The following is a 24,432-nucleotide window of genomic DNA, read 5'->3' on the forward strand; positions in this document are numbered from 1 at the left end:
GTGCGCACAGCAGTCACCAGGAAGTCCCGTCCCCCACTTAAATCTGGCGGGACGATATTTAAAGGGACAGTGTAGGTACTTTATAGTTTGTGTATTGGACACTTGGAATGATTTTAACCTTACCTGGGCGGCTTTCCCATCGCTTCCAATTCACGGCTGGTGAAAGCAGGTGGGAAGGGCCGAATCAGTGAAAAATACACTAAAAAAAATTAAATAAAATGACGTTTTCCATTGTTAAAAAAAAGTTAACAAACATACCTTAAAACTGATGCTGCCTGAACCCCCCGCCCGATCTCCGATGTCACCTGGACCCCCGCTCCACCGATCTCTGACGTTGCCTGGACCTCCCCCACCATCGATGTCGCCTGGAACCCCCCCTCTGATCTCCAATGCTGCCTGGACACCCCCCTCCCCCAATCTCCGATGTCACCTGGACCCCACCCCCCTCCACCGATCTCTAACGTTGCCTGGACCCCCCCCTCCCCACTGATGTCACCTGGAACCCCCCCTCCACTGATCTCTGATGCTGCCTGGACCCCCCTCCTCGATCTCCGATGTCACCCGGAACCCCCTCATCGATCTCCAATGCTGCTTGGACCCCTCTGTCACCCCCCCCACCCCGATCTCCAATGCTGCTTGGATCCCCCCTCCCCCACCGATCTCCAATGCTGCTTGGACCCCTCTTTCCCCCCACCCGATCTCCAATGCTGCCTGGATCCCCCCTCTCCACCCCCCCCGATCTCCAATGCTGCTTGGACCCCCCTCTCCCCCACGATCTCCAATGCTGCCTGGATCCCCCCTCTCTCCCCCCCCCCCGATCTCCAATGCTGCTTGGACCCCCCCTCTCCACCACCCCCCCCGCCCCCGATCTCCAATGCTGCCTGGATCCCCCTCCCCTCCGATCTCCGATGTCACCTGGACCTCCCCCCCACAATCGCCGATGTCGCCTGGACGCCCCCCCACCCCATCTCCGATATTGCCTGGATCCCCCCCCCCACCGCCCCATCTCCGATATTGCCTGGATCCCCCCCCCCCCCCGCCCCGATCTCCGATATTGCCTGGATCCCCCCCCCCCGCCCCATCTCCGATATTGCCTGGATCCCCCCCCCCCCCCACCCCATCTCCGATATTGCCTGGATCCCCCCCCCCACCGCCCCATCTCCGATATTGCCTGGATCCCCCCCCCCACCGCCCCATCTCCGATATTGCCTGGATCCCCCCCCCCCCGCCCCGATCTCCGATGTCGCCTTCATTCTTTCCTTGTTCAGCGGCAGAAGGGAGCCGGCTATTAAAACAGATCACTGGCGAATCAGATGTGCTGACCTCGGCCCAATTCTCCGATCTGCGCTCCTGTAAAGCAAGACTCCACACTGGCAGCAGGGTCTCGCAATTTCAGGGCTGACATGTCTTGAGGGTTATTCCAATGCTCTCCTGCCGGCCTCCCATTTTCCACCCTCCCTAAACTTGAGGCCATTCAAAATTCTGCTGCCCGTATCCGAACTCGCACCAAGTCCCATTCACCCATCACCCCTGTGCTCGCTGACCTACATTGCCTCTCGGTCCGGCAACGCACCAAGTTTAAAATTCTCATCCTCGTGTTCAAATCCCTCTATGGCCTCGTCCCTCCCTATCTCTGTAACCTTCTCCAGCCCTACAAACCTCAGAGATCTCTGCGTTCCTCCAACTCTGGCCTCTTGCACATCACCCACTTCCTCTGTCTCACCAAGGCCGTGCCTTCAGCTACCTAGGCCCTAAGATCTGGAATTCCCTCCCTAAACCTCTCCTCCTCTCTCTCCTCCTTTAAGACTCTGCTTAAAACCTATCTCTTTGACCGAGCGTTTGGTCACCTGTCCTGATCATAGAATAGAATCTTACAGCACAGAAGGAGGCCATTCGGCCTGTCGTGCCTGTGCCGGCTCTTTCAAAGAGCTGTCCAATTTAGTCCCACACCCCAGCTCTTTCCCCATAACCCTGCAAATTAGTCCTCTTCAAGCACATGTCCAATTGCCTTTTGAAAGTTCCTATGGAATCTGATTCCACCAACATTTCTGGTGGCGCGTTCCAGATCTTATGTGGAAAAAATTGCTCCTCATTTCCCCTCTCTGCCAATTATTTTAAACCTATGACCTCTGGTTATCGGCCCACTTGCCAGAGGAATCAGATTCCCCCGACTTGCTCTATCGAAACCCCTCTTAACTTTGAATAACTCTCCTGGTCCAGGATGAAAATTCTTTCCCTGATAGCTGCAAGTGAACAATGTCCTCCTTCTTTGACTCGGAGTCAGATTATGTCCGATTGCGCTCCCGTCAAGCGCCTTGGGACACTTTACTACGTCAAAGATGCTCTATCAATGCAAATTGCTGTTGAGGGGGAGCAAACCTTGAAAAAGAAACATTCTAACCCTTAAGAAAAAAAACCCAACAAGGTTGACATTTTTGTTTATTCCCCTGAAAAAAAAGTAGCACAAATTTCTAGCCAGCTGTGCTTGGAAATTGAGATGAACGCTTTACAAGCAAACATCACAATCATTCTATTCATGGGGCGTTTTATGGGGAACAACGGATAAATAGCGGGAATTTCCAGACTGCCATGCTCCTAAGCTTCATCTTGCGGTTAAAAACAGAGCTATGGTTGTAGTGTGAATCTTACCCCAGCATTCTTCAAAGCAGCAGATGTGCCGCACAATGCAGTGCAGGCGACCTATCACAGAATCATACAGCACAGAAGGAGGCCATTTGAAAGAGCTATCCAATTAGTCCCACTCCCCCCTCCTCCCTGCTCTTTCCCCACAGCCCCACAAACTTTTCCCCTTCAAGTATTTATCCAATTCCCCTTTTGAAAGTTACTACTGAATCTGCTTCCACCGCCCTTTCAGGCAGCACATTCCAGATCAGAACAACTCGCTGCGTAATGTGTGTAACGCAGATATGCGTAAGATGGCATCTATTGAATGGCAGCTTTGTTAATCTTTGATTCCCCATTAGACCGAATCTTCATTGAGCAATGTCAGAGTTGATGGCCATGTCCCAATACAGGTCGTTTATAAAAGATAGTTCCTCACAAAACCAGCCATGACATGCAGCTAAACGAAAACAGAGAGAATATTCTGGCATGGCTGTTTAATCAAGGCCTGATAATCTAACTTGAATGGTAATGTTTATTTGTTTCCAATACTCTAGCAATATCTTCTTTACCATAAAATAAAATAGCAAACGGGCAGTTGAAAAAACTGTCTGTACTCACCAAGCATTGTTCTGTGATTTATAAATGCGATTTCATTTCGAGGATTTCATTTCGAACAACGTTCACCTGAGGAAGGAGGAAGCCTCCGAAAGCTTGTGAATTTAAAATAAAATTGCTGGACTATAACTTGGTGTTGTAAAATTGTTTACAATTGTCAACCCCAGTCCATCACCGGCATCTCCACATCATTAATAAATCCAACATGGAATTCAGGAGCAACCTCTTCACCCAGAGAGCGGTGAGAATGTGGAACTCGCTCCCACAAGGAGTAGTTGAGGCGAATAGTACAGATACATTTAAGGAGAAGCTGGATAAACACATGAGGGAGAAAGGAATAGAAGGATATGCTGATTGGATGAGATGATGAGGGGTGGGAGGAGGCTCGTGTGGAGCATAAACACCGGCATGGACCTGTTGGGCCGAATGGCCTGTTTCTGTGCTGTGCGTTCTATGTGATTCAATTAGGAACAAGAGAGGTAGAAAAAGGATACAAGGCCTAGCTTTCCTTTCTCTTTCTGATAGGTTTCAAGCTCACCTATCCATTTTTCTCGCCATATCCCTCAATCCTTTCTGCCACCAGAAACCCTCTTGAAGCCATTCATGCTCTTTATTGCAATGGTTTCGATAGGCATTTAGTCCACAATACTCTTATCCCTCGTGTACATAAAAAGTCTAACCTGACTTCCCTTGTTGTTGCTAATTTCCTAATTTTTAATTTCTGCCTTCATTATATTTAATTTGCCCTGGAACAACTGTGTGTCAGTCCGCTCTCTGGGTAAAGAAGTTGCTCCTGAATTCCATGTTGGATTTATTAATGACTATTTTATTTTATGGTAAAGAAGATATTGCTAGAGTATTGGAAACAAATAAACATTACCATTCAAGTTAGATTATCAGGCCTTGATTAAACAGCCATGCCAGAATATTCTCTCTGTTTTCGTTTAGCTGCATGTCATGGCTGGTTTTGTGAGGAACTATCTTTTATAAACGACCTGTTTTGGGACATGGCCATCAACTCTGACATTGCTCAAAGTTGAAAGCTTCAAAAAGTCTCATCTTTTTTTTGAAGATCGAACCCAACTTCTGTAATCTTTCCTAGCAGCTTGTTAGCTGTAATCCCCCTTGCTCTTCTTTGAAATAGTGGCCATGGGATCTTTTACATCCACCTGAGAGAGCAGATGAGGCCAGGGTCATCTGAAAAAAGGCACCTCCGACAGCGCAGCACTCCCTCGGTACTGCACCGGGCGTGTCGGACTGGATTTTTTGTACTCAAGGCTCTAGGAGTGGGATTATGAACCTATGAACTTCTAGAGCTCAGGGGTGAGAGTGCTACCCGCTGAGATTCATTTACCTACAAAACCACGAGGAGATCCCTGGCAATTTTAATAGTTTCTAACCAAGACGACAAGCAGCAGAGTCGGAATGATCCACTGCAGATTTGCTTATAGCTCCTCAAACACCAAAACTCTCTCCAATGCAGTGTGAAAACAACATCAACATTTGCTGCACTTTCTCCTCAGCTTGCTCCCGCTGCCTGTATTGTGTAATCGCACGTACTTTCAGCGCTGACACACACCATGTTACATTTCTCAATTTTAAGTGCCTTCCCTGAGTGGCCTGAAACTGTTTTCGTTTAGTTTGTGCACCGCTAAGTTGCTTTATTTTGTTTTCAAACCCTTGATCTGTGCAGACCTGCAGAGAGACCACTCAACGTTTCCCCAAACAAGTTCAGAACTGAGCACAGTTAAGAGAATCTGTTCCAGCTCTGGATAAACAAGTGCCTAGAGTTGAAAGGCCATTTCATGTATTCATGGATTACACTACAATAATAAACCTAATGTTGCCTTTTTTTTTAACCCGTTTCTCCCCCCTCAATTTTCTTCCAACCACTCCTGAACAGCCAGTTGTGTCAGCCGTGGCTCAGTGGACAGCACTCTCACCTCTCAGGAGACAGAAGGTGGTGGTTTCAAGTCCCATTCCAGAATCTTGAGCACATAATCTCCCAGTCCAGTACTGAGGGAGTGCTGCACTGTCAGAGGTGCCGTCTTTCGGCTGTGACGTTAAACCAGGGCCCTGTCTGTCCTCTCAGGTGGATGTAAAAGATCCCACGGCCACTATTTCGAAGAAGAGCAGGAGAGTTCTCCCCGGTGTGCTGGCCAATATTTATCCCTCATCCACTAAAGTAAGATTATCTGGCCATTATCACATTGATGTTTGCAGGATCTTGCTGTGCGCAAATTACAACAGTGACCTCACTTCAAAAAACACTTAATGGGCCGTAAAGCGCTTTGGGACGTCCCGAGGTCGTGAAAGGCGCCATATAAATGCAAGTTCTTTCTTCTTCTGCTGAGGTGCAGCCATAGACAGCGTGAAGAATGGTCCCTTGGATAAGATACTTAGAGCGTCGGCAGGCTAGTTCAGCGGTGGAGCATCGCAACTGAGCTCAGTCCTGTTGTCATCCGACACCTAAACTTCCCAGTTGGAATCCCGGGTGCCGAGGACAAGTGCAGGATCTTTGACGCTGTTTTCATTGAGAGTCACCAGCGCAACACAAACCAACGAATGGACCTTGACGTCTTTGTGGTACGTTGACTCATTGAATCTTTGGGCGCAGTACGACCTTCCTATCCACGCCTCTTTAAAGGCAAACTTTCCGCTGGAATACGGGAACCTCTGTAGCTCATGGGAATGTTGAACATGGCCTACTTGAGTATAACCAGGGAAATAGATATCCATAATAATTAGGGTCGCCAACTCTGGTTGGACGTATTCCTGGAGATTTCATCACATGGCCTCCTGTCTCTAACTGCCTTTCCCCATCTCCAGTATTTTTATAACTAAAAAATGAAAGTGTTCCAAGAAAATGAAACAAAACACAATTTTTTTTAATGCCCCTATGATACTTTTTTCTCCCGGGTGTTTTGCTCATAGGAGCATCCTGGAGATTAATCTTCACTTTCTGGAGACTCCAGGCCAGTCCTGGAGGGGTGGCAACCCTAATAACAATCTTTTAATCCTGCCATTCCCAGCACACTCTATCTCATCAGGCTGATCGTTGCTTCTTCTATCAGTGCCACAGATATCTCTCGTATAGTTACACAAGGTGTAACTATAGAATTATAGAAAGGATAATCTAGAACACTAATACAATGGCAGCCAGACACGGGTTCAAACTAGTGGTGGGCAAATCTAGAACATTAGACGTTAAACCGAGGCCCCGTCTGCCCTCTCGGGTGGATATAAAAGATCCCACGGCACTAATTCGAAGAAGAGCAGGAAAGTTCTCCCCGGTATCCTGGCCAATATTTATCCCTCAGTCAACATCACTAAAACATTATCTGGTCATTTTCACATTGCTGTTTGTGGGATCTTGCCGTGCGCAAATTGGCAACAGCGTTTCCCACATTACAACAGTGACGACACTTCAAAAAGTACTTCATTGGCTGTAAAGCCCTTTGGGACGTCCTGAGGTCGTGGAAAGGCTCTATAGAGGTGCAAGCTCTTTGTCTCTTATTTGGGCAGAAGTATTCATTGCCCAATATCACTACCAGAAACCCTGGAAGTGGTGGCAACCAACAGATCTTCCAGCCAAATGACTCTCCGGCCAATTCTGGCCACCCTGAAGTCGGGCAGTACCAGAAAAGCAAAATCCAGGCTTTCTGTTATCACCAGAAATACCACTAACTGGGAGCCCTGGTGCACCGAGTGGGTACCTCCACCAGAGGTCAGACTACAGCCATCTAAAGCTTACACAGTTCCCTGTGCTTTCGTTGCTGCTCTTAAAAGTTTGATCAACTCTTTTTTCATCGTTTCTTTGACTGTTAAGATTTTTTTAAAAATGTTTAATTTTTCAGTTGCTTTCATTAAGGGCTTCTTGATTTTTATGGGTCAGGGGAAGCTCGAGCCGGACACAGAGTTATGGGTCCCCTCAACTTGCTTCTCACATGGGTACGGCAGTGTAGTGGTTTTGTTACGGGACTCATAATACAGAGGTCTGGACTAGTAATCCAGTAGAATGTGAGTTCGGATCACACCAGGGCAGTTTGAAAATTTGGGAATTCAGTTTTCAAAAAAGAAAACTGGAAATAAAAAGCCGGTCTCAGTAAAAGTGACCATGAAGCTGTCGGATTGTCGTAAAAACCCAACTGGTTCACTAATGTCCTTTAGGGGAGGAAACCTGCCGTCCTTACCCGGTCTGGGCCTATAGGTGACTCCAGTCCCACACCAACGTGGTTGACTCTTAACTGCCCTCTGAAGTAGCCTAGCAAGTCACCCCGTTGCACTAAACCACTATCAGCAGTTCAAGAAGAAGGCCCACCACCAACTTCTCAGGGCAACTAGGGATGGGCAATAAATGCCGGCCTTGCCACCATCGCCCATAAACAGCACAGCACAGAAGGAGGCCATTCGGCCCATCGTGCCTGTGCCGGCTCTTTGAAAGAGCTATCCAATTAGTCCCACTCCCCTCTGCTCTTTCCCTGTAGCCCTGCAAATTTTTCCCCTTCAAGTATTTATCCAATTCCCTTTTGAAAGTTACTATTGAATCTGCTTCCACCGCCCTTTCAGGCAGCGCATTCCAGATCATAACAACTCGCTGCGTAAAAAAATTCTCCTCATTTCCCCCCCCCAACCCCGATTATTTTAGCAATTATCTTAAATCTGTGTCCTCTGGTTACCAACCCTTCCACCACTGGAAACAGTTTCGCCTTATTTACTCTATCAAAACTGCTCATAATTTTATGCACCTCTATTAAATCTCCCCTTAACCTTCTCTGCTCCAAGGAGAACAGCCCCAGCTTCTCCAGTCTCTCCACAATAACTGATGTTCCCTCAACACTGGTACCATTCTAGAAAATCTCCTCTGCACCCTCTCTAAGGCCGTGACATCCTTCCTAAAGTGTGGTGCCCAGAATTGAACACAATACTCCAGCTGAGGTCTAAACACAGGAACATAGGAACAGGAAAAAGTCATTTAGCCCCTCGAGCCTGTTCGTCCATTCAATGAGATCATGGCTGATCTGTGACCTAACTCCATATACCCACCATTGCCCCATATCCCTTAATACCTTTGGTTAACAAAAATCTATCAATCTCAGATTTAAAATGAACAATTGAGCTAGCATCAACTGCCGTTTGCAGAAGAGAGTTCCAAACGTCTCCCACCCTTTGCGTGTAGAAGTGTTTCCAAACTTCACTCCTGAAAGTCTTCGCTCTAATTTTTAGGCTGTGCCCCCTAGTCCTAGACTCCCCAGCCAGAGGAAATAGTTTCTCTCTATCTACCCTATCAGTTCCCCTTAATATCTTGAAAACTTCAATCAAATCACCCTTTAATCTTCTAAATTCCAGGGAATACAGCCCTAGTTTGTGTAATCTCTCCTCGTAATTTAACCCCTGGAGTCCAGGTATCAGTGATTTAAAAAGATTCAGCTTAACTTCCCGGAGGGCGAAAAGTATCTAAAAACATAAAGAGGGTCTCACAGCCACAAGAAACAGAACAAAAACACAGCTGCAAGGAGGGGGCCAGCACAGCTGAGATTCCCCTGAGCTGGCAGTGAGAGGTCACGTGATACTCACACGAATGGGAAAGTAGTCCCGAAAGTAGTTCCACACCTTCACGCTCCGGAGGAAGTGAGATCTGCGTCCCCCCTGGTAGGGCGTGTTGCGGTCCCAGTACCACCATGTTGCGTACAGCACGGACACGAACCAGCAGCGAGTGAAGAGGAGGACAATGAAGAGTGCGGTACAGCACTGAGCTGCGGAATAAACAAAAAAAAACAACAGTAATATCCACAAAACATGCACCCAAACCAATACCAATTACCAGCAAATTGCCTGTGGCGTGGTTTTTGATATATATTATTGGGAGAGGGCCTTTCAAAACTCACTCAGCAGCACCACCTAGTGGCCAAAGCCAACCTCTACAGCGTGACAGTTGACATAGTAAAATTGAATGGGTAATGTCGACACAGCAATTTACAAGAGTAAATACTGACACAAAAGCATAACCATAAATCGTAACAACAGGTTTGTGGGTAGAAAGTGTGTTGCCCATGCAAGATTCTTTATATTCTCCTTAGAGCAGAGAAGGTTAAGGGGAGATTTGATGGAGGTGTTCAAAATCATGAATGGTTTTGACAGAATAAATAAGGAGAAACTGTTTCCAGTGGCAGAAGGGTCGGCAAACAGCGGACACAGATTTAAGGTGATCGGCAAAAGAACCAGAGGCAACATGAGGAAACATTCTTTTACGCAGCGAGCTGTTTTGATCTGGAATGCACTGCCTGAAAGGGTGATGGAAGCAGATTCAATAGTAACTTTCAAAAGGCAATTGGATAAATACTTGAAAGGGAAAAAAAATACAGGTCTATGGGGAAAGAGTAGGAGAATGGGACTGATTGGGTAGCTCTTTCAAAGAGCCGACATAGGCACGATGGGCCGAATGGCCTCCTCCTGTGCTGTATGATATAGATATAACTTGATAGAAGTTTGATGAATAACGTCAAAAAGAAAAACTTGCATTTATTTCTGATCAAAATTCTTCAAACGCCATGAACTACTTTGCAACAATTTTCCATTTTGTTAAGATAATTGTAGAATACTAGCAAACAGCTAACAACGCAAGCTTACGATTAGGGTTGCCAACTTTGGTTAGATGTATTCCTGGAGATTTCAAACACATGATTTCTGCCTCCAACCACCCCTCCCCCACACTCCTGCCATTGGTCGCCTGACTCGTCCATCCTCGTGGTGCCCCGCCTTCCCACGGCCAATCGGAAAGCGAACAGACTCTTCATTACCCGATTGGATGATTCTTGACTGTCAGTCAAACAGTCATAAGAATATAAGAAATAGGAGCAGGAGTAGGTCATACAGCCCCTCGAGCCTGCTCCGCCATTCAATCAAATCATGGCCGATCTTCAACCTCAACTCCACTTTTCCGCCCAATCCCCATATTCCTTGATCCCCCTAGAGTCCAAAAATCTATCCACCTCAGCCTTGAATATAATTAACAACTCAACATCCAAAGCCCTCTGGGCTAGAGAATTCCAAAGATTCACAACCCTCTGAGTGAAGAAATTCCTCCTCATCTCAGTCTTAAATGGCCGACCCCTTATCCTGAGACTATGCCCCCTCGTTCTAGACTCTCCAGCCAGGGGAAACAACCTCTCAGCATCTACCCCATCAAGCCCCCTCAGAAACTTATATGTATCAATGAGATCACCTCTCATTCTTCTAAACTCCAGAGAGTATAGGCCCATTCTACTCAATCTCTCCTCGTAGGAATCAATCTAGTGAACCTTTGTTGCACCCCCTCTAAGGCAAGTATATCATTCCTTAGATAAGGAGACCAAAACTGTATGCAGTACTCCAGGTGAAGTCTCACCAAAACCCTGTAAAATTGTAGTAAAACTTCCTCATTCTTATACTAAAACCCCCTTGCAATAAAGGCCAACATGCCATTTGCTTTCCTAATTGCCTACTAGACATTTTTTCTAATATAACTAATAAACAAAAGTGTTCAAAGGAAATGAAAAAAAACACTTTTGTAATACCCCTAAGATTTTTCTCCCAGGTATTAGTGGCAGCAGTGTCCTGGAGATTAGTCTTTCATTCCTGGAGACTCCAGGGCAATCCTGGAGGGTTGGCAACCCCAGCGACGATATAGGAAAACATGTAGTTACTTGGGTTTGCGATTTAGTCCATGGGTATACACAACATTCGTTCACGTGTAATGGAGGGAAAACACACAAATACATAAATACCTGAGGGGGAAAATCAAAAGGTTGAAGACACAAAATTGGTGGTATAGTTCTACAGGCAACTCCCTGGAAAATGTAAAAATGATGCACTCTGGCTGATATTAAGCGCTTTTAGTTTTCACAATTGATAGATTTTAACCAAGAAAAAGGAAAATAAAAGCAACATTTGGATCTTCAACAGATCAAACAGACCGACAAAGCCCGATCCAACCTTTGTTTCAAGTTAGCACTCGCCCTCAGTTAATGCTGACTCTCTCCCTCCCCACTCCCCCTCAGTTAATGCTGACCCTCTCCCTCCCCACTCTCTCTCAGTTAATGCTGACTCTCTCCCTCCCCACTCCCCCTCAGTTAATGCTGACTCTCTCCCTCCCCACTCCCTCTCAGTTAATGCTGACTCTCTCCCTCCCCACTCCCCCTCAGTTAATGCTGACCCTCTCCCTCCCCACTCCCTCTCAGTTAATGCCAACCCTCTCCCTCCCGACTCCCTCTCAGTTAATGCTGACTCTCTCCCTCCCCACTCCCCCTCAGTTAATGCTGACTCTCTCCCTCCCCACTCCCCCTCAGTTAATGCTGACTCTCTCCCTCCGCACTCTCTCTCAGTTAATGCTGACTCTCTCCCTCCCCACTCCCCCTCAGTTAATGCTGACCCTCTCCCTCCCCACTCCCTCTCAGTTAATGCTGACTCTCTCCCTCCCCGCTCCCTCAACATAAAAGGGAATCCAAAAGTCTTCTTTAGGCATAAACAGTAAACGGGTAGTAAGAGGAGGGGTGGGGCCGATTAGGGACCATATAGAAGATCTACTCATGGAGGCAGAGGGGATGGCCAAGGTACTAAATGAGTACTTTACATCTGTCTTTACCAAGGAAGAGGATGCTGCCAGAGTATCAGTAAAGGAAGATATCGTTGTGATTGTGGATGGGCTAAAAATTTATAAAAAAGAGGTACTTGAAAGGCTAGCTGTACTTAAAGTAGATAAGTCACCCGGTCCGGATGGGATGCATCCTTGGTTGCTGAGGGAAGGCGTCTGATAAAGTGTCCCACGGTAGGCTTATCATCAAGATTGAGTGCCCATGGAATAAAGGGGGCAGTGGCAACATGGATACAGAAATGACTAAGGGACAGAAAACAGAAAGTAATGGTGAACGGTTGTTTTTCGGACTGGAGGGAGGTGTACAGTGGTGTTCCCCAGGGGTCGGTGCTGGGACCACTGCTTTTCTTGATATATATTAATGATTTGGACTTGGGTGTACAGGGCACAATTTCAAAATTTGCAGATGACACAAAACTTGGAAGGGTAGTAAACAGTGAGGAGGATAGTGATAGACTTCAAGAGGATATAGACAGGGAGGTGGAATGGGCGGACACGTGGCAGATGAAATTTAATGCAGAAAAATGCGAAGTGATACATTTTGGTAGGAAGAACGAGGAGAGGCAATATAAACAAGAGGACACAACTCTAAAAGGGGTACAGGAACAGAGAGATCTGGGGGTATATGTGCACAAATCGTTGAAGGTGGCAGGGCAGGTTGAGAAAGCGGTTAAAAAAGCATAAGGGATCGTGGGCTTTATAAATAGAGGCATAGAGTACAAAAGTATGGAAGTCATGATGAACCTTTATAAAACACTGGTTTGGCCACAACTGAAGTATTGTGTCCGCTTCTGGACACCGCACTTTAGGAAAGATGTGAAGGCCTTAGGGAGGGTGCAGAAGAGATTTACTAGAATGATTCCAGTGTTGAGGGACTTTAGTTACGTGGATAGACTGGAGAAGCTGGGGTTGTTCTCCTTGGAACAGAGACGGTTGAGGGGAGATTTGATAGAGGTATTTAAAATCATGAAGGATCTAGACAGAGTAGTTAGAGAGAAACTGTTCCCATTGGCGGAAGGGTCAAGAACCAGAAGACATAGATTTAGGGTGATTGGCAAAAGAACCAAAGGTGACACGAGGAAAACCTTTTTTACACAGCGAGTGGTTAGGATCTGGAATGCACTGCCCGAGGGGGTGGTGGAGGCAGATTCAATCATGGCCTTCAAAGGGGAACTGGATAAGTACTTGAAAGGAAAAAAATTGCAGGGCTACGGGGAAAGGGCAGGGAAGTGGGACTAGCTGGTTTGCTCTTACATAGAGCCAGCGTGGACTCGATGGGCCGAATGGCCTCCTTTCGTGCTGTAACCTTTCTATGATTCTATGATTCTATGAGACTCACTTCCAAAATCTCCATCAGAGTTTCAGAACTGCATGATGAGAAAAAATCTGTGTGTATTTAAAATAACAATTTCCTTCATCTGGGTTTACCTATCAGGAAAGATTGAACAGGCTAGGGCTCTTTTCCCTTGAAAAGAGAAGGCTGAGGGGGCGACCTGATAGAGATCTTTCAGATTATGAAAGGGTTTGATAGTTTCCAGTTGTGGCGGAGACCAAAACTAGGGGTCCATAAATATAAAATAGTCACCAATAAATCCAATAGGGAATTCAGGAGAAACCTCTTTACCCAGAGAGTGGTGAGAATGTGGAACTCGCTCCCACAAGGAGTAGTTGAGGCGAATAGCATAGATACATTTAAGGGGAAACTAGATAAGTGCATGAGGGAGAAAGGAATAGAAGGATATGCTGATAGGGTGAGATGAAGTAGAGTAGGAGGAGGCTCGTGTGGAGCATAAACACCGGCATAGACCAGTTGGGCCGAATGGCCTGTTTCTGTGTTGTACATTCTGTGTAATTCTATGTAAATCCAGCCTGGACTGATGGGATCTGGAGCAAAGGCGGGTAAATGGACAGATCATCCATGATCTTACTGAATGGCGGAACAGGCTTGAGGGGCTGAATCACCTGCTCCTGTTCCAAATGTAAGGTTCCTATTTATGAAACCCAGTTACCAGTGGTGCACGGGCCCACACCACACACATGTCTGGTCACTATCACACTGCTGTTTGTGGGACCTTGCTGTGCGTAAATTGGTTGCTGCGTTTCCTACATTGCAACAGGTACTACACTTCAAAAGTATTTAATTCCCTGTAAAGTGCTTTGTGACGTCCTGAGATCATGAAAGGCGCTACATATATGCAAGTTTGTTCGTTCTTTCTTTTTTTCCTTTTTTTCTTTTCTTTCTTCCTTCCAAATTGGCACAGTTCCTCACAGAAACCAGATTGGTAGTTAGGTGTGGGAAAAGGACACATCATTCTGGTGTCGTAAGGAGCCTCACTCGGCATTCAGCTCATTCTGTACCTGAACTGGGAGTGTTCGATGCTGATCTCGGGTGCTTACGTTGACATTTGTTTAGATTGGCTACTGGAAGACTGGAGTCCGTGAGCAAGCTCTCGGTGTCGGCATGACTAAACCCTTATCTCGGGGGCAGAACCCGAGACACGTGATAAACTGGATCCACGAGTCTGCCAGCAGGATAAGGGAGACAGGTTTAGCAATGCGAAAAAAGAAAGGAGTGTCTCACAGTTACAGGAGTCCGACCAAAAACAAGCGTCAGTATAAAAGCAGCTGAAAATGAGAGAGTGAACCATCCCTCGGCACCAACGCAGGTACAGCACTGGCCTTTCAGCCCCTCAAGTCTGTTCCGCCATTCAATTATATCATGGCTGATCTGTATCTTAACTCCATCCACCTGCCTTGGTGGTGTAACCCTTAATACTCTTGCCTAACAAAAATGCTTGCGATCGATAGTTTTTTTTAGGTAAGGGATAAGGAACAATGGTGGGTAAATAGAGTTGAACTACAGATCAGACATGATCTAGGGACAGGAGATGGCCATTTAGCCCCTCCAGCCTGTTCCGCCATTCAATGAGATCATGGCTGACCTATGACCTAACTCCATAGCCCCATATCCCTTAATATCTTTGCTTAACAAAAATCCACCAATCTCAGATTTAAAATTAACAACTGAGCTGGCATCAACTGCCATTTGCGGAAGAGAGTTCCAAACTTCTACCACCCTTTGCGTGTAGAAGTGTTTCCTAACTTCACTCCTGAAAATCCTGGCTCTAATTTTTAGACTCTGTCCCCTAGTCCTGGACTCCCCAACCAACGGAAATAGTTTCTCTCTATCTACCCTATCAGTTCCCCATAATATCTTGAAAACTTTGATCAAATCACCCTTTAATCTTCTAAATTTCAAGGAATACAACCATAGTTTGTGTAATCTTTCCTTGCAATTTAACCCTTGGAGTCCTGGTATCATTCTAGTAAATCTACACTGCACTCCCTCCAAGGCCAATATATCCTTCCTAAGGTGCGGTGCCCAGAACTGAACACAGTACTCCAGGCATGGTCCATTCAGGGCTTTTTATAGCTGTAGCATAACTTCTACCCCCTTGAATCCTAGTCCTCTAGATATAAAGGCCAGTATTCCATTAGCCTTTCTGATTATTTTCTGTACCTGTCCATGACATTTTAATGATCTATGTACATGGACCCCTAAGTCTCTTTGGACCTCCACTGTTTTGAGCTTTTCACCATTTAGAAAGTACTCTGATCTATCCTTTTTAGGTCCAAAGTGGATGACCTCACACTTACCTACATTGAAATCCATTTGCCACAGTTTTGCCCATTCACTTAATCTATTAATATCGCTCTGTAATTTTATACTTCCACCTACACTGCTTACAATGCTGCCTATCTTTGTGTCATCGGCAAACTTGGATACGTGACTCACTGTCCCATCTTCTAAGTCGTTAATAAATACAGTGAATAATTGAGGCCCCAACAGAGATCCCTGTGAGACACCACTGGTCACATCCTGCTAATTTGAGTACCTGCCCATTATCCCTACTCTCTGCCTCCTGCCGCTCAGCCAATTTCCCAACCAGGTCAATAATTTGCCCTCAATTCCATGAGCTTCAACTTTAGCTAACAGTCTCTTATGAGGGACTTTATCGAGTGCCTTTTGGAAGTCCACATAAACAACATCCATACACATTCCCCTGTCCACTACTTTAGTCACTTCTTCAAAAAAATTCAATCAGGTTCATCAGGCACGACCCACCTTTCACAAATCCACGCTGGCTCTCTCTCATTAGCTGAAAATCTTCAAGGTGTTCAGTCACTCTGTCCTTAATTATAGACTCTAGTAATTTCCTGACAACAAATGTTAAGCTAACTAGTCTATAATTCTCTGGTTTCCCCTTCTCACCTTTCTTAAATAGCGGAGTGACGTGCAATTTTCCAATCTAAAGGAATAATTCCTGAATCGAGAGAACTTTGGAAGATTATAGTTAGGGCATCTGTAATGTTCTCACCTACTTCCTTTAAAACCCTGGAATGGAAACCATCTGGTCCTGGGGATTTGTCACTCTTTAGTGCTATAATTTCCTTCATTACTGTTAATTTGCTTATGTTAATTATGGTGAGCCCCCTTCCCTGATTCAAAATTAGTTTCCTTGTGGTGTCCGGCATGCTGTCCTCTTCCTCTACTGTAAATACTGACACAAAGTAATTATTTAACATGAATGCCATTTCCTTATTTTCATTTACAATATCACCATTATCATTTTTAAGGGGCCCACATTGCTCTTGACCATCCCCTTTCTCCTAATATACTTGTAAAAATGTTTTGTGTTTGTTTTGATATCCCTTGCAAGTTTCTTTTCATACTCTCTTTTTGTAGCTCTTACTATCTGTTTTGTGACCCTTTGTTGTTCTTTGTATCTCTCCCAGTTGCCAGGATCTGTGCTACTTTTTGCATTCCTTTATGCTTTTTCTTTTAGTTTTATGTTGTCCCTTACCTCTTTTGTCGTTCATGATTGTTTTTTGTGGCAAGTAGAGCTCTTGCCCCTTAGGGGTATAAACTGATTCTTTATCATGTTGAATTCTTTTTTGAACACCTCCCACTGGTCGTCTGTCATTTTACCCATTAACAGATTCGCCCAGTTTACTGTGGACAAGCTCTGTCTCATCCCGTTGAAGTCGGCCTTACCTTAATTTAGAATCTTAGTAGCTGATACGGGTTTCTCCCGTTCAAACACAATGTTGAACTCGATCATATTATGATCGCTATTAGATAAACGTTCACGCGCCATTAGGTTGTTAACTAAATCTGGCTCATTACTCATTATTAAATCTAATATGGCCTGCCCCCTTGTTGCTTCTCAAGCATATTGTTGCAGAAAGCTGTTCTGAAGACACTCAAGAAATTTGCTACCTTTCCGACATGAGCTCGTCTGCTTATGCCAATCTATATGAAAGTTAAAATCCCCCATTAAAACCACTCTGCCTTTGCAATATGCTGATCTAATCTCTGCCACTTCATAGCTGTTACCAATCTAATTGAATGGCGGAGCAGATTTGAAGGGCTGAATGGTCTCCTCCTGTTCCTATGTTCCCCATGTTGAGTCTCGAAAGCTCCAATAGTCTCCCAGTATCCACAGCCTTTTTGGGGGAGAGAGTTCCAGATTCTACTACCCTTTGTGTGGAAAAAATGCTTCCTGATTTAGCCTCCTAAATAGCCCAGCTCTAATTTTATTATATCCTCTCGTTCCTGATTCCCTGATCAGAGGAAATAGTTCCTCTGTATCCACTCAATCGAATCCTTTTAACATTTTAAACACCTCGATCAGATCACCCCTCGATCTTCGAAACTCAAGAGAATACAAGCCAAGTTTATGCAACCTGTCCTCATAATTTAACCCTCTAAGTCCCGGTATCATTCTGGTGAATCTACGTTACATCCCCTCCTCGGCCAATATATCCTTCCTGAGCTGTGGTGCCCAGAGCCGAATACAATACTCCAGATGGGGTCTGACCAAGGCTCTGTACAACTGAAGCATAAATTCCTCCCCTTTGTATTCCAGCCTCCTTGAGATAAAGGCCAACGTTCTATTAGCTGTTTTGATTATTTTTATACCTGTCTATTGGACTCCCAAATCCCTTTGCTCCTCTACGGTTCCTAGTTTCCACCATTTAGAAAATACTCTGATTTATCTTTCTTCGGTCCAAAGTGGATGGCCTCACAATTGCCCAATTAATCTCCATCTACCATTGTTTAGCCCACTCACTTAATCTATCTATGCTCCCCATCTGCACGACTTACTGTCCCTCCTTAGTGTCTTCTGCAGACTTGGATACACAACTCTCCAAGTCATTAATAAATGTGGTGAAAAATTGAGGTCCCTGAACAGATCCCTGGCGTGCACCAACTATCACATCCCGCCAATCAGAATACCTATCCTTTATCCCCACTCTCTGCCTCCTGCCTCCCAAACAATTCCCAGCCCAAATCAAAACACTACCTCCAATTCCGTACAATTGCCCACTTTTGCCAATAATCTTTTGTGTGGAACCTTATTGAATGCCTTCTGGAAGTCCATGTAGATAACATCCACAGACACTCCCTTATCGACCTTAGTAGTGACCTCCTCAAAAATTCAACTGAATTAGTCAGACATGACTTGCCCTTAGCAAAGCTATGCTCGGTCTCTCTGATCAGCTCATATTTGCTCATTACAACAGTGACTACAATTCAAAAAGCACGTCATTGGCTTTGGGACATCCTGAGGTGGTGACCACCGCTATATAAATGCAAGATCTCTCCCTTCTTTCTGTGCTCACGTTGTAGATAATTAGCAATTAGGTTGCATGAATGCAAAACTTCCGAATTGAAGGCATCCTTTCGTATGATATTTGTAAAAATCAGGGAATGGCCCTTTAAGTGGGATTTTGGGCAGCTGTTAATTGTATGCAGATGACCAAAGTTTTTTCTTTTTTTTCTATTTTTCTTTTTTTTTACCAAATTAGGCCCCCCTTTTATAAGGGGGGGGGGTGTGGAGATGACCAAAGTTCATTAGGACGCGTGGGTTGGGCAGAGCTTATTTTTGCAAAACTCACAAACACCACAGTCTAAGGCTGTCGATACATTGCCACTTCTGTGTGGATCTGGATTTTTCTTTTGGAGTTTGCATCTACACACAAGCAGCAGTGTAATTCAGGCAGAGAAACGGAGGAAGTTTAAACTGCTCGACGACAAGCCTCCAAGGAACCACGACGAGTGCGCTACTAACCCCAAGCTTTAGAGGAGAGACAAGACAAGACAAGAGGCGGAGGAATTAAGACTCGCTTACCGAGAGCAAGAAAGGAGAAGACCCACTGTAGGACGGCTCCTGTCTGCAGCCGCCGGCGGAATGGGATCCTCAGGGGGGCAAAATCGACCCGCATCCTGACACCCCCGCTGGAGTTTGTATAAATGGCACAGGATCGAGGAGGGAAATCAGTGAAACTCAGACCCGAGTACAAAGTCTTCCCGTACACAGTGCACCTTACACAACGCACATGTCACAAAAAAAACCCACAATAGATTATTTTTTTTATTGTTCTGTAAAGGGAGAGGGGGCGGAGCTGGAGGTTAACAGTGTTTGTCTTGACATTGTCTCGACAGAGGTCAGGAGCCACTTGGCAGAACGTATAAAGGTTTATGGTTCTTCTGAGAGCCCGCGATTGTTTTGCGCTGTTGGGGTTTTTTTTTGCTGCTGTTGCAATATTCGCAGTTTGCAAGGCGAAAGCCCAGACCTGGTAGATTGACACTGTTGGATTAGGTGAAGGGGAGGCTTTTGGGGTCATATTGTGATAATGCTGGGCATGACATTCCTAACATGTTTAAACTAAGCATCTTGGATTGCTCTTATCATACGGCACAATTTCAATCGATTTAATGGGATTTTACTTGTTAAAGACAGGGGGGGAGAGATTACACAAATTGGGGTTTATTCTCTGGAGTTTCGAAGGTTAAGGGGCGATCTGATCGAAGTTTATAAGATATTAAGTGGAACGGATAGGGTGGATAGAGAGAAACTATTTCCGCTGGTTGGGGATTCTAGGAGTAGGGGGCACAGTCTAAAAATTAGAGCCAGACCTTTCAGGAGCGAGATTAGAAAACATTTCTACACACAAAGGGTGGTTGAAGTTTGGAACTCTCTTCCGCAAATGGCAATTGATACTAGCTCAATTGCTAAATTTAAATCTGAGATAGATAGCTTTTTGGCAACCAAAGGTATTAAGGGATATGGGCCAAAGGCAGGTATATGGAGTTAGATCACAGATCAGCCATGATCTTATCAAATGGCGGAGCAGGCACGAGGGGCTGAATGACCTGCTCCTGTTCCTATGTTCCTAGGAGGGGGTGGAATGGGGGAACAAAGGGGAAGCAGGGAGGGAAGGAGAAGCAGAGGGGGAAGGGGAGCAAAGGGGGAGGGGGAGTGGGAGCAGGGGAGGAAATGAGGGAATGGAGAAACAGAGGGTGAAGGGAAAGTAGGGGGAAGACAGAAACAGAGGTGGAAGCGGGGTGGGTGGGGGACCGGGCCAGAGGGGAGCGAACGCGGGTGGTGGGTTTTGTGGGGGGGGGGGGGGGGGTGTGGTAAGGGAGTGCCGCACAGCCTGCCACGCTCTCTGCTCCCGGCTCCACCAATGGCTCAGGCTCTTCCAGTTTTGTAATTGTTTAAATCCATAGAGACCATAAAAAGTGATAGTCACTGCGGCAATAGAGGGGGAGACAGCTTCATTCATTCATACAATTAATTTTGCTTTTAGGTAATTGTAACAATTGTTAGCAGTGCTTAGTATCATTGCCCAGTAAAATATAGGGGCCCCCAAACCCAACTTTTCACGGGGGTGGGTCGCAGGGCAAATACTGTCCCTGAATATCTTTTTGGAGTGTATAGACTCTTGTTTTTTTTTTGCATCACCACCGTTCTTCGCCCAGTAGGTCCGACAAACAAACACCGGGTAAGACCAGTCAATCTATTGGTTGAGATTCCCCTCGCCTGCCCATCTAACAGCGCCAAGGCAACTTACACAGGGAGATGGGGGTCTTGCCTTGACGGCCAATCCAAAGTATGGCGAACAGCACTCAAGGGGTTAATGTTTAATGGGCTGGGCAATGGCTGCAGTTGTGTGAAGAGATACTGTTGACACGTCGAAGTGTTTGGCTAGAATCTTTACCATTCTCGTGCGCAGATGACGGCTTGCTGGTGTGGGAGAAAGAACCTTCATTTATATGGTTCCTTTGCCAATGAAGTACTTCTGAAGTGTAATCAGTGTTGTAATGTCGGAAACGCAGCAGCCAATTTGTGCACAGCAAGATCCCACCAACAGCAGTGAGATAAATGACCTGAAAATCGAACCACCGCGGGGCTGGAGGGAGAGAGAGAGCGAGAGATGGGCGTCAGGTGATCAGCGCCTCTTTAAAATGCGGTTCCTCGGTCACTATAAGAGGCGTCAGCTGTGGGTGATAGCTTGTCTCTGACAGGTCGATTAAACCTCGCTGTTCGATGATGTAACTTCTTCACCTCTTCATAGAATTGTACAGCACAGAAGGTGGCCATTCGGCCCATCGTGCCTGTGCCAGCCCTTTGATAGAGAGAAAAATTGCATTTATATTGCACTTTTCATGACCTCAGGACCAGAGCAATTTACAGCCAATTAAGGACTTTTGAAGTGTAGTCACTGTTGCAATGTAGCAAATGGAGCAGCCAATTTGTGCACAGCAAGGTCCCACAAACAGCAATGAGATAATGAACAGATAATATGTTTTTAGATGTTAGTCGAGGGATAAAAATTGGCCTGGACACCGGGGAGAACTCCCCTGTTCTTCGAAATAGCGGCTGTGGGAGCTTTTATGTCCACCTAAGAGACCATAAGAGATAGGAGCAAGAGTAGGCCATTTAACGAGATCATGGCTGATCTGATTTTTACCTCAACACCACTTTCCCGCCTTTTCCCCATTGGGTAGGCGGGGCTTCGGTTTGACGCCTCATCGGAAAGACGGCACCTACCGACAGTGCAGCACTCCCTCAGTACTGCATTGGGAGTGCCAGCCTGGATTATGTTCTCAAGTACCCTTAATGAGGCAGAGAGACAAGAGACAGTCATTCTGTCACCCAGGACTGCAGTTGAACCCTGACCTTCAAGGTGAAAAGACAATGATCTCATACCCTGTGCCGCCCAGTCCACTGCAATGTTTTTTTAATTATGTTCTGTGTGTAGCAGGAATTCCATACTAGGTTGGCGGTTTGTGACGACAAAGTCCAGTTTCTTGGTGGTTCCGTGTCAGCTTTCCTAGTGACGACAGGAACTGAACGATGTTGATCAGCTAAATTGTTCATTATGATGATGGGTTCAAATGCCTGGGAACAGTCGAAGAAATAAGGAGTAAGAAGGCAGGAATTTTTCACTGGAAGGGTATTGGAGTTGTAGAATAAATTACCAGGGGAGGACCTAGAAGTGGATCTAAGCAGGGTTGTGCCAGTAGATATTTGACCTTGGGGAGCACAGCAGCCACGTCCGATCCTACCCCCACCCAACATCAGCACACAGAACGTCTTCCAGAAAGAGCTTACTCGACACCCATCAGGGATAGGAATCTCGGCTGCTTGTACCTCTTCTTGGCTCAGGGACGTTGAGGCCAATGGAACAGTCCCTAAAAGTGTCACCCAATGCGATTTAAGACTAGCCATTGGACCTGGGACCTTCCAGGTCTCTATGTTCAGCTGTGGTGCGGTGCTGAGGGAGTGCTGCACTGTCAGAGGTGACATCTTTCAGATGAAACGTTAAACCGGGGCCCCATCTGCCCTCATGGAAAACGCTCACGGCACTATTTTGAAGAAGAGCAGGAAAGTTCTCCCCGGTGCCCTGGGGCCAATATTTATCCCTCAACCAACATCACTAAAGCTGGCGATCTGGTCATTTATCACATTGCTGTTTGTGGGATCTTGCTGTGCGCAAATTGGCAGCCGCGTTTCCTGCATTACAACAGTGACCACACTTCAAAAAGTACTTAATTGGCTATAAAGCACTTTGGGGCGTCCTGCGGTCGTGAGAGGCGCGATATAAATGTAAGTTCTTTCCTTTTATGGCACATTTCCCAGCTGAGCCATCGGAGGGAGCTAGTTGTTTATTTTACAGATCGGACATATTTGCTGACGACATCATATGACCTGACCTCACGATTGTGGCTCATGCTTGTGACTGTCGCCAGAATTTTTCTATCCGTTAATGTAAAATTGTTTGCTACCATACTGCGAGAAGATAAATAAAATGAAATTGTGGATTTGTACAGCGGCTTACCAATTCAAGATATCTCAAAAGCACTTCAGGCTTCTACCTTCAGGTGCAGTGACTTATTATGTAAACAATTTTACAACACCAAGTTATAGTCCAGCAATTTTATTTTAAATTCACAAGCTTTCGGAGGAGGAAGCCTCCGAAAGCTTGTGAATTTAAAATAAAATTGCTGGACTATAACTTGGTGTTGTAAAATTGTTTACAATTGTCAACCCCAGTCCATCACCGGCATCTCCACATCATGACTTATTATGTAGGCAAATTCAGCAGCTATGTTGATATAACCGAGTGGTTTGCTAGGCCGCTTTAGACGGCAAGTTAAGAGTTAACCACGCTGGTGTGGGACTGGAGTCACATATAGGCTCAGACCGGGAAAGGACGGCAGGTTTTCTTCCCTAAAGGACTTCAGTTGGGTTTTGACGACAATCTGACAGCCTGATGGTCACTTTTACTACAATCAATTTTTTTTAAAAAACCGTGTGCAAATTGGCTGCGGCGTTCCCTATAATTGCAACAGTGACTACACTTCAAAAGTATTTCAATGGCTGTAAAGCGCTTTGGGACGTCCTGAGGTCGTGAAAGGCGCTATATAAATGCAAGTCCTTTCTTTATATCTATCTTTAGTGTGCTTTGCCAGTGAGTTGATGAAGGGATTAGATTGTGTTTGTGTTGACAGTTTGTTTCAACTTAATAGATTAGGGAGGGCCCGGGGTCACAATCTTAAGTTATGTGAGGGCAGATCGAGGTTAGATGTCTGGAGGTGGTTCCTTTCCCAGAGAATAGTGGACCTCTGGAACAGGCTGCCGGCTCGTGCGGTGGACACCGATCCACTGAATTCCTTCAGTTGAGAGCCGGACCTGTTTCTGGCTGGGGAGGTGATCCCATCTTACAAAAGATACGTAATGCACAGAATTATCAGGGCCAGAGTGATCTCCAGAACTAGTTTCGATCGCCTAAGGGGACAGAGAGGAATTTCCCAGATTCTTTTTCCCCAATTGGCCCTGGGTTTATATCTGTTTTTTCATCTCTCCTAGGAGGTCGCACGGCTCTGGGTGGGGTGGGGAGTGTATATATAGTGATACACAAGGTATCACAGTTGTGTGGGACAGGCTGGATGGACCAGAGGGGCTTTTTCTGTCCATTGTTGTTCGTATTTTAATTTCACATCTGCTACATTTCAATCTGGTCTTTTCCCTCTCTCTCTGTTTTACCTCATTTCTCACCTCTCTGTTTGTATTGGCCTCTCCTGGGTCTAATCACCCTCTGCTATTTTCACCTTATTTTCTCCTTTTAATATCTCTCCATGACCTCCCTGATGATCTTTTGACAGTTTTCTATTGAGCAGGTCATTTAAGCCATTGACCTGCTGT

General features: G+C 45.7%; 1 protein-coding gene across 1 annotated transcript in view; it reads right to left on the bottom strand.

Annotated features, from left to right (window-relative positions):
* mogat2 (monoacylglycerol O-acyltransferase 2) overlaps positions 1 to 19,218 on the bottom strand; it is a 30,709-nt gene extending 11,491 nt beyond the window's left edge. The window contains exons 1-2 of the mRNA XM_067985360.1: positions 19,069 to 19,218; positions 8,818 to 8,996 (exon numbers count right to left, since the gene is read on the bottom strand). Coding sequence (XP_067841461.1) covers positions 8,818 to 8,996; positions 19,069 to 19,162 — 273 coding nt within the window. The 5' untranslated portion in view covers positions 19,163 to 19,218. The remainder of the gene's footprint in view (positions 1 to 8,817; positions 8,997 to 19,068) is intronic.
* Positions 19,219 to 24,432: the final 5,214 nt, after the last annotated feature.

Source organism: Heptranchias perlo, chromosome 6 (assembly GCF_035084215.1).
Source record: "Heptranchias perlo isolate sHepPer1 chromosome 6, sHepPer1.hap1, whole genome shotgun sequence".
In the NCBI taxonomy this organism is placed as follows: Eukaryota; Metazoa; Chordata; class Chondrichthyes; order Hexanchiformes; family Hexanchidae; genus Heptranchias; species Heptranchias perlo.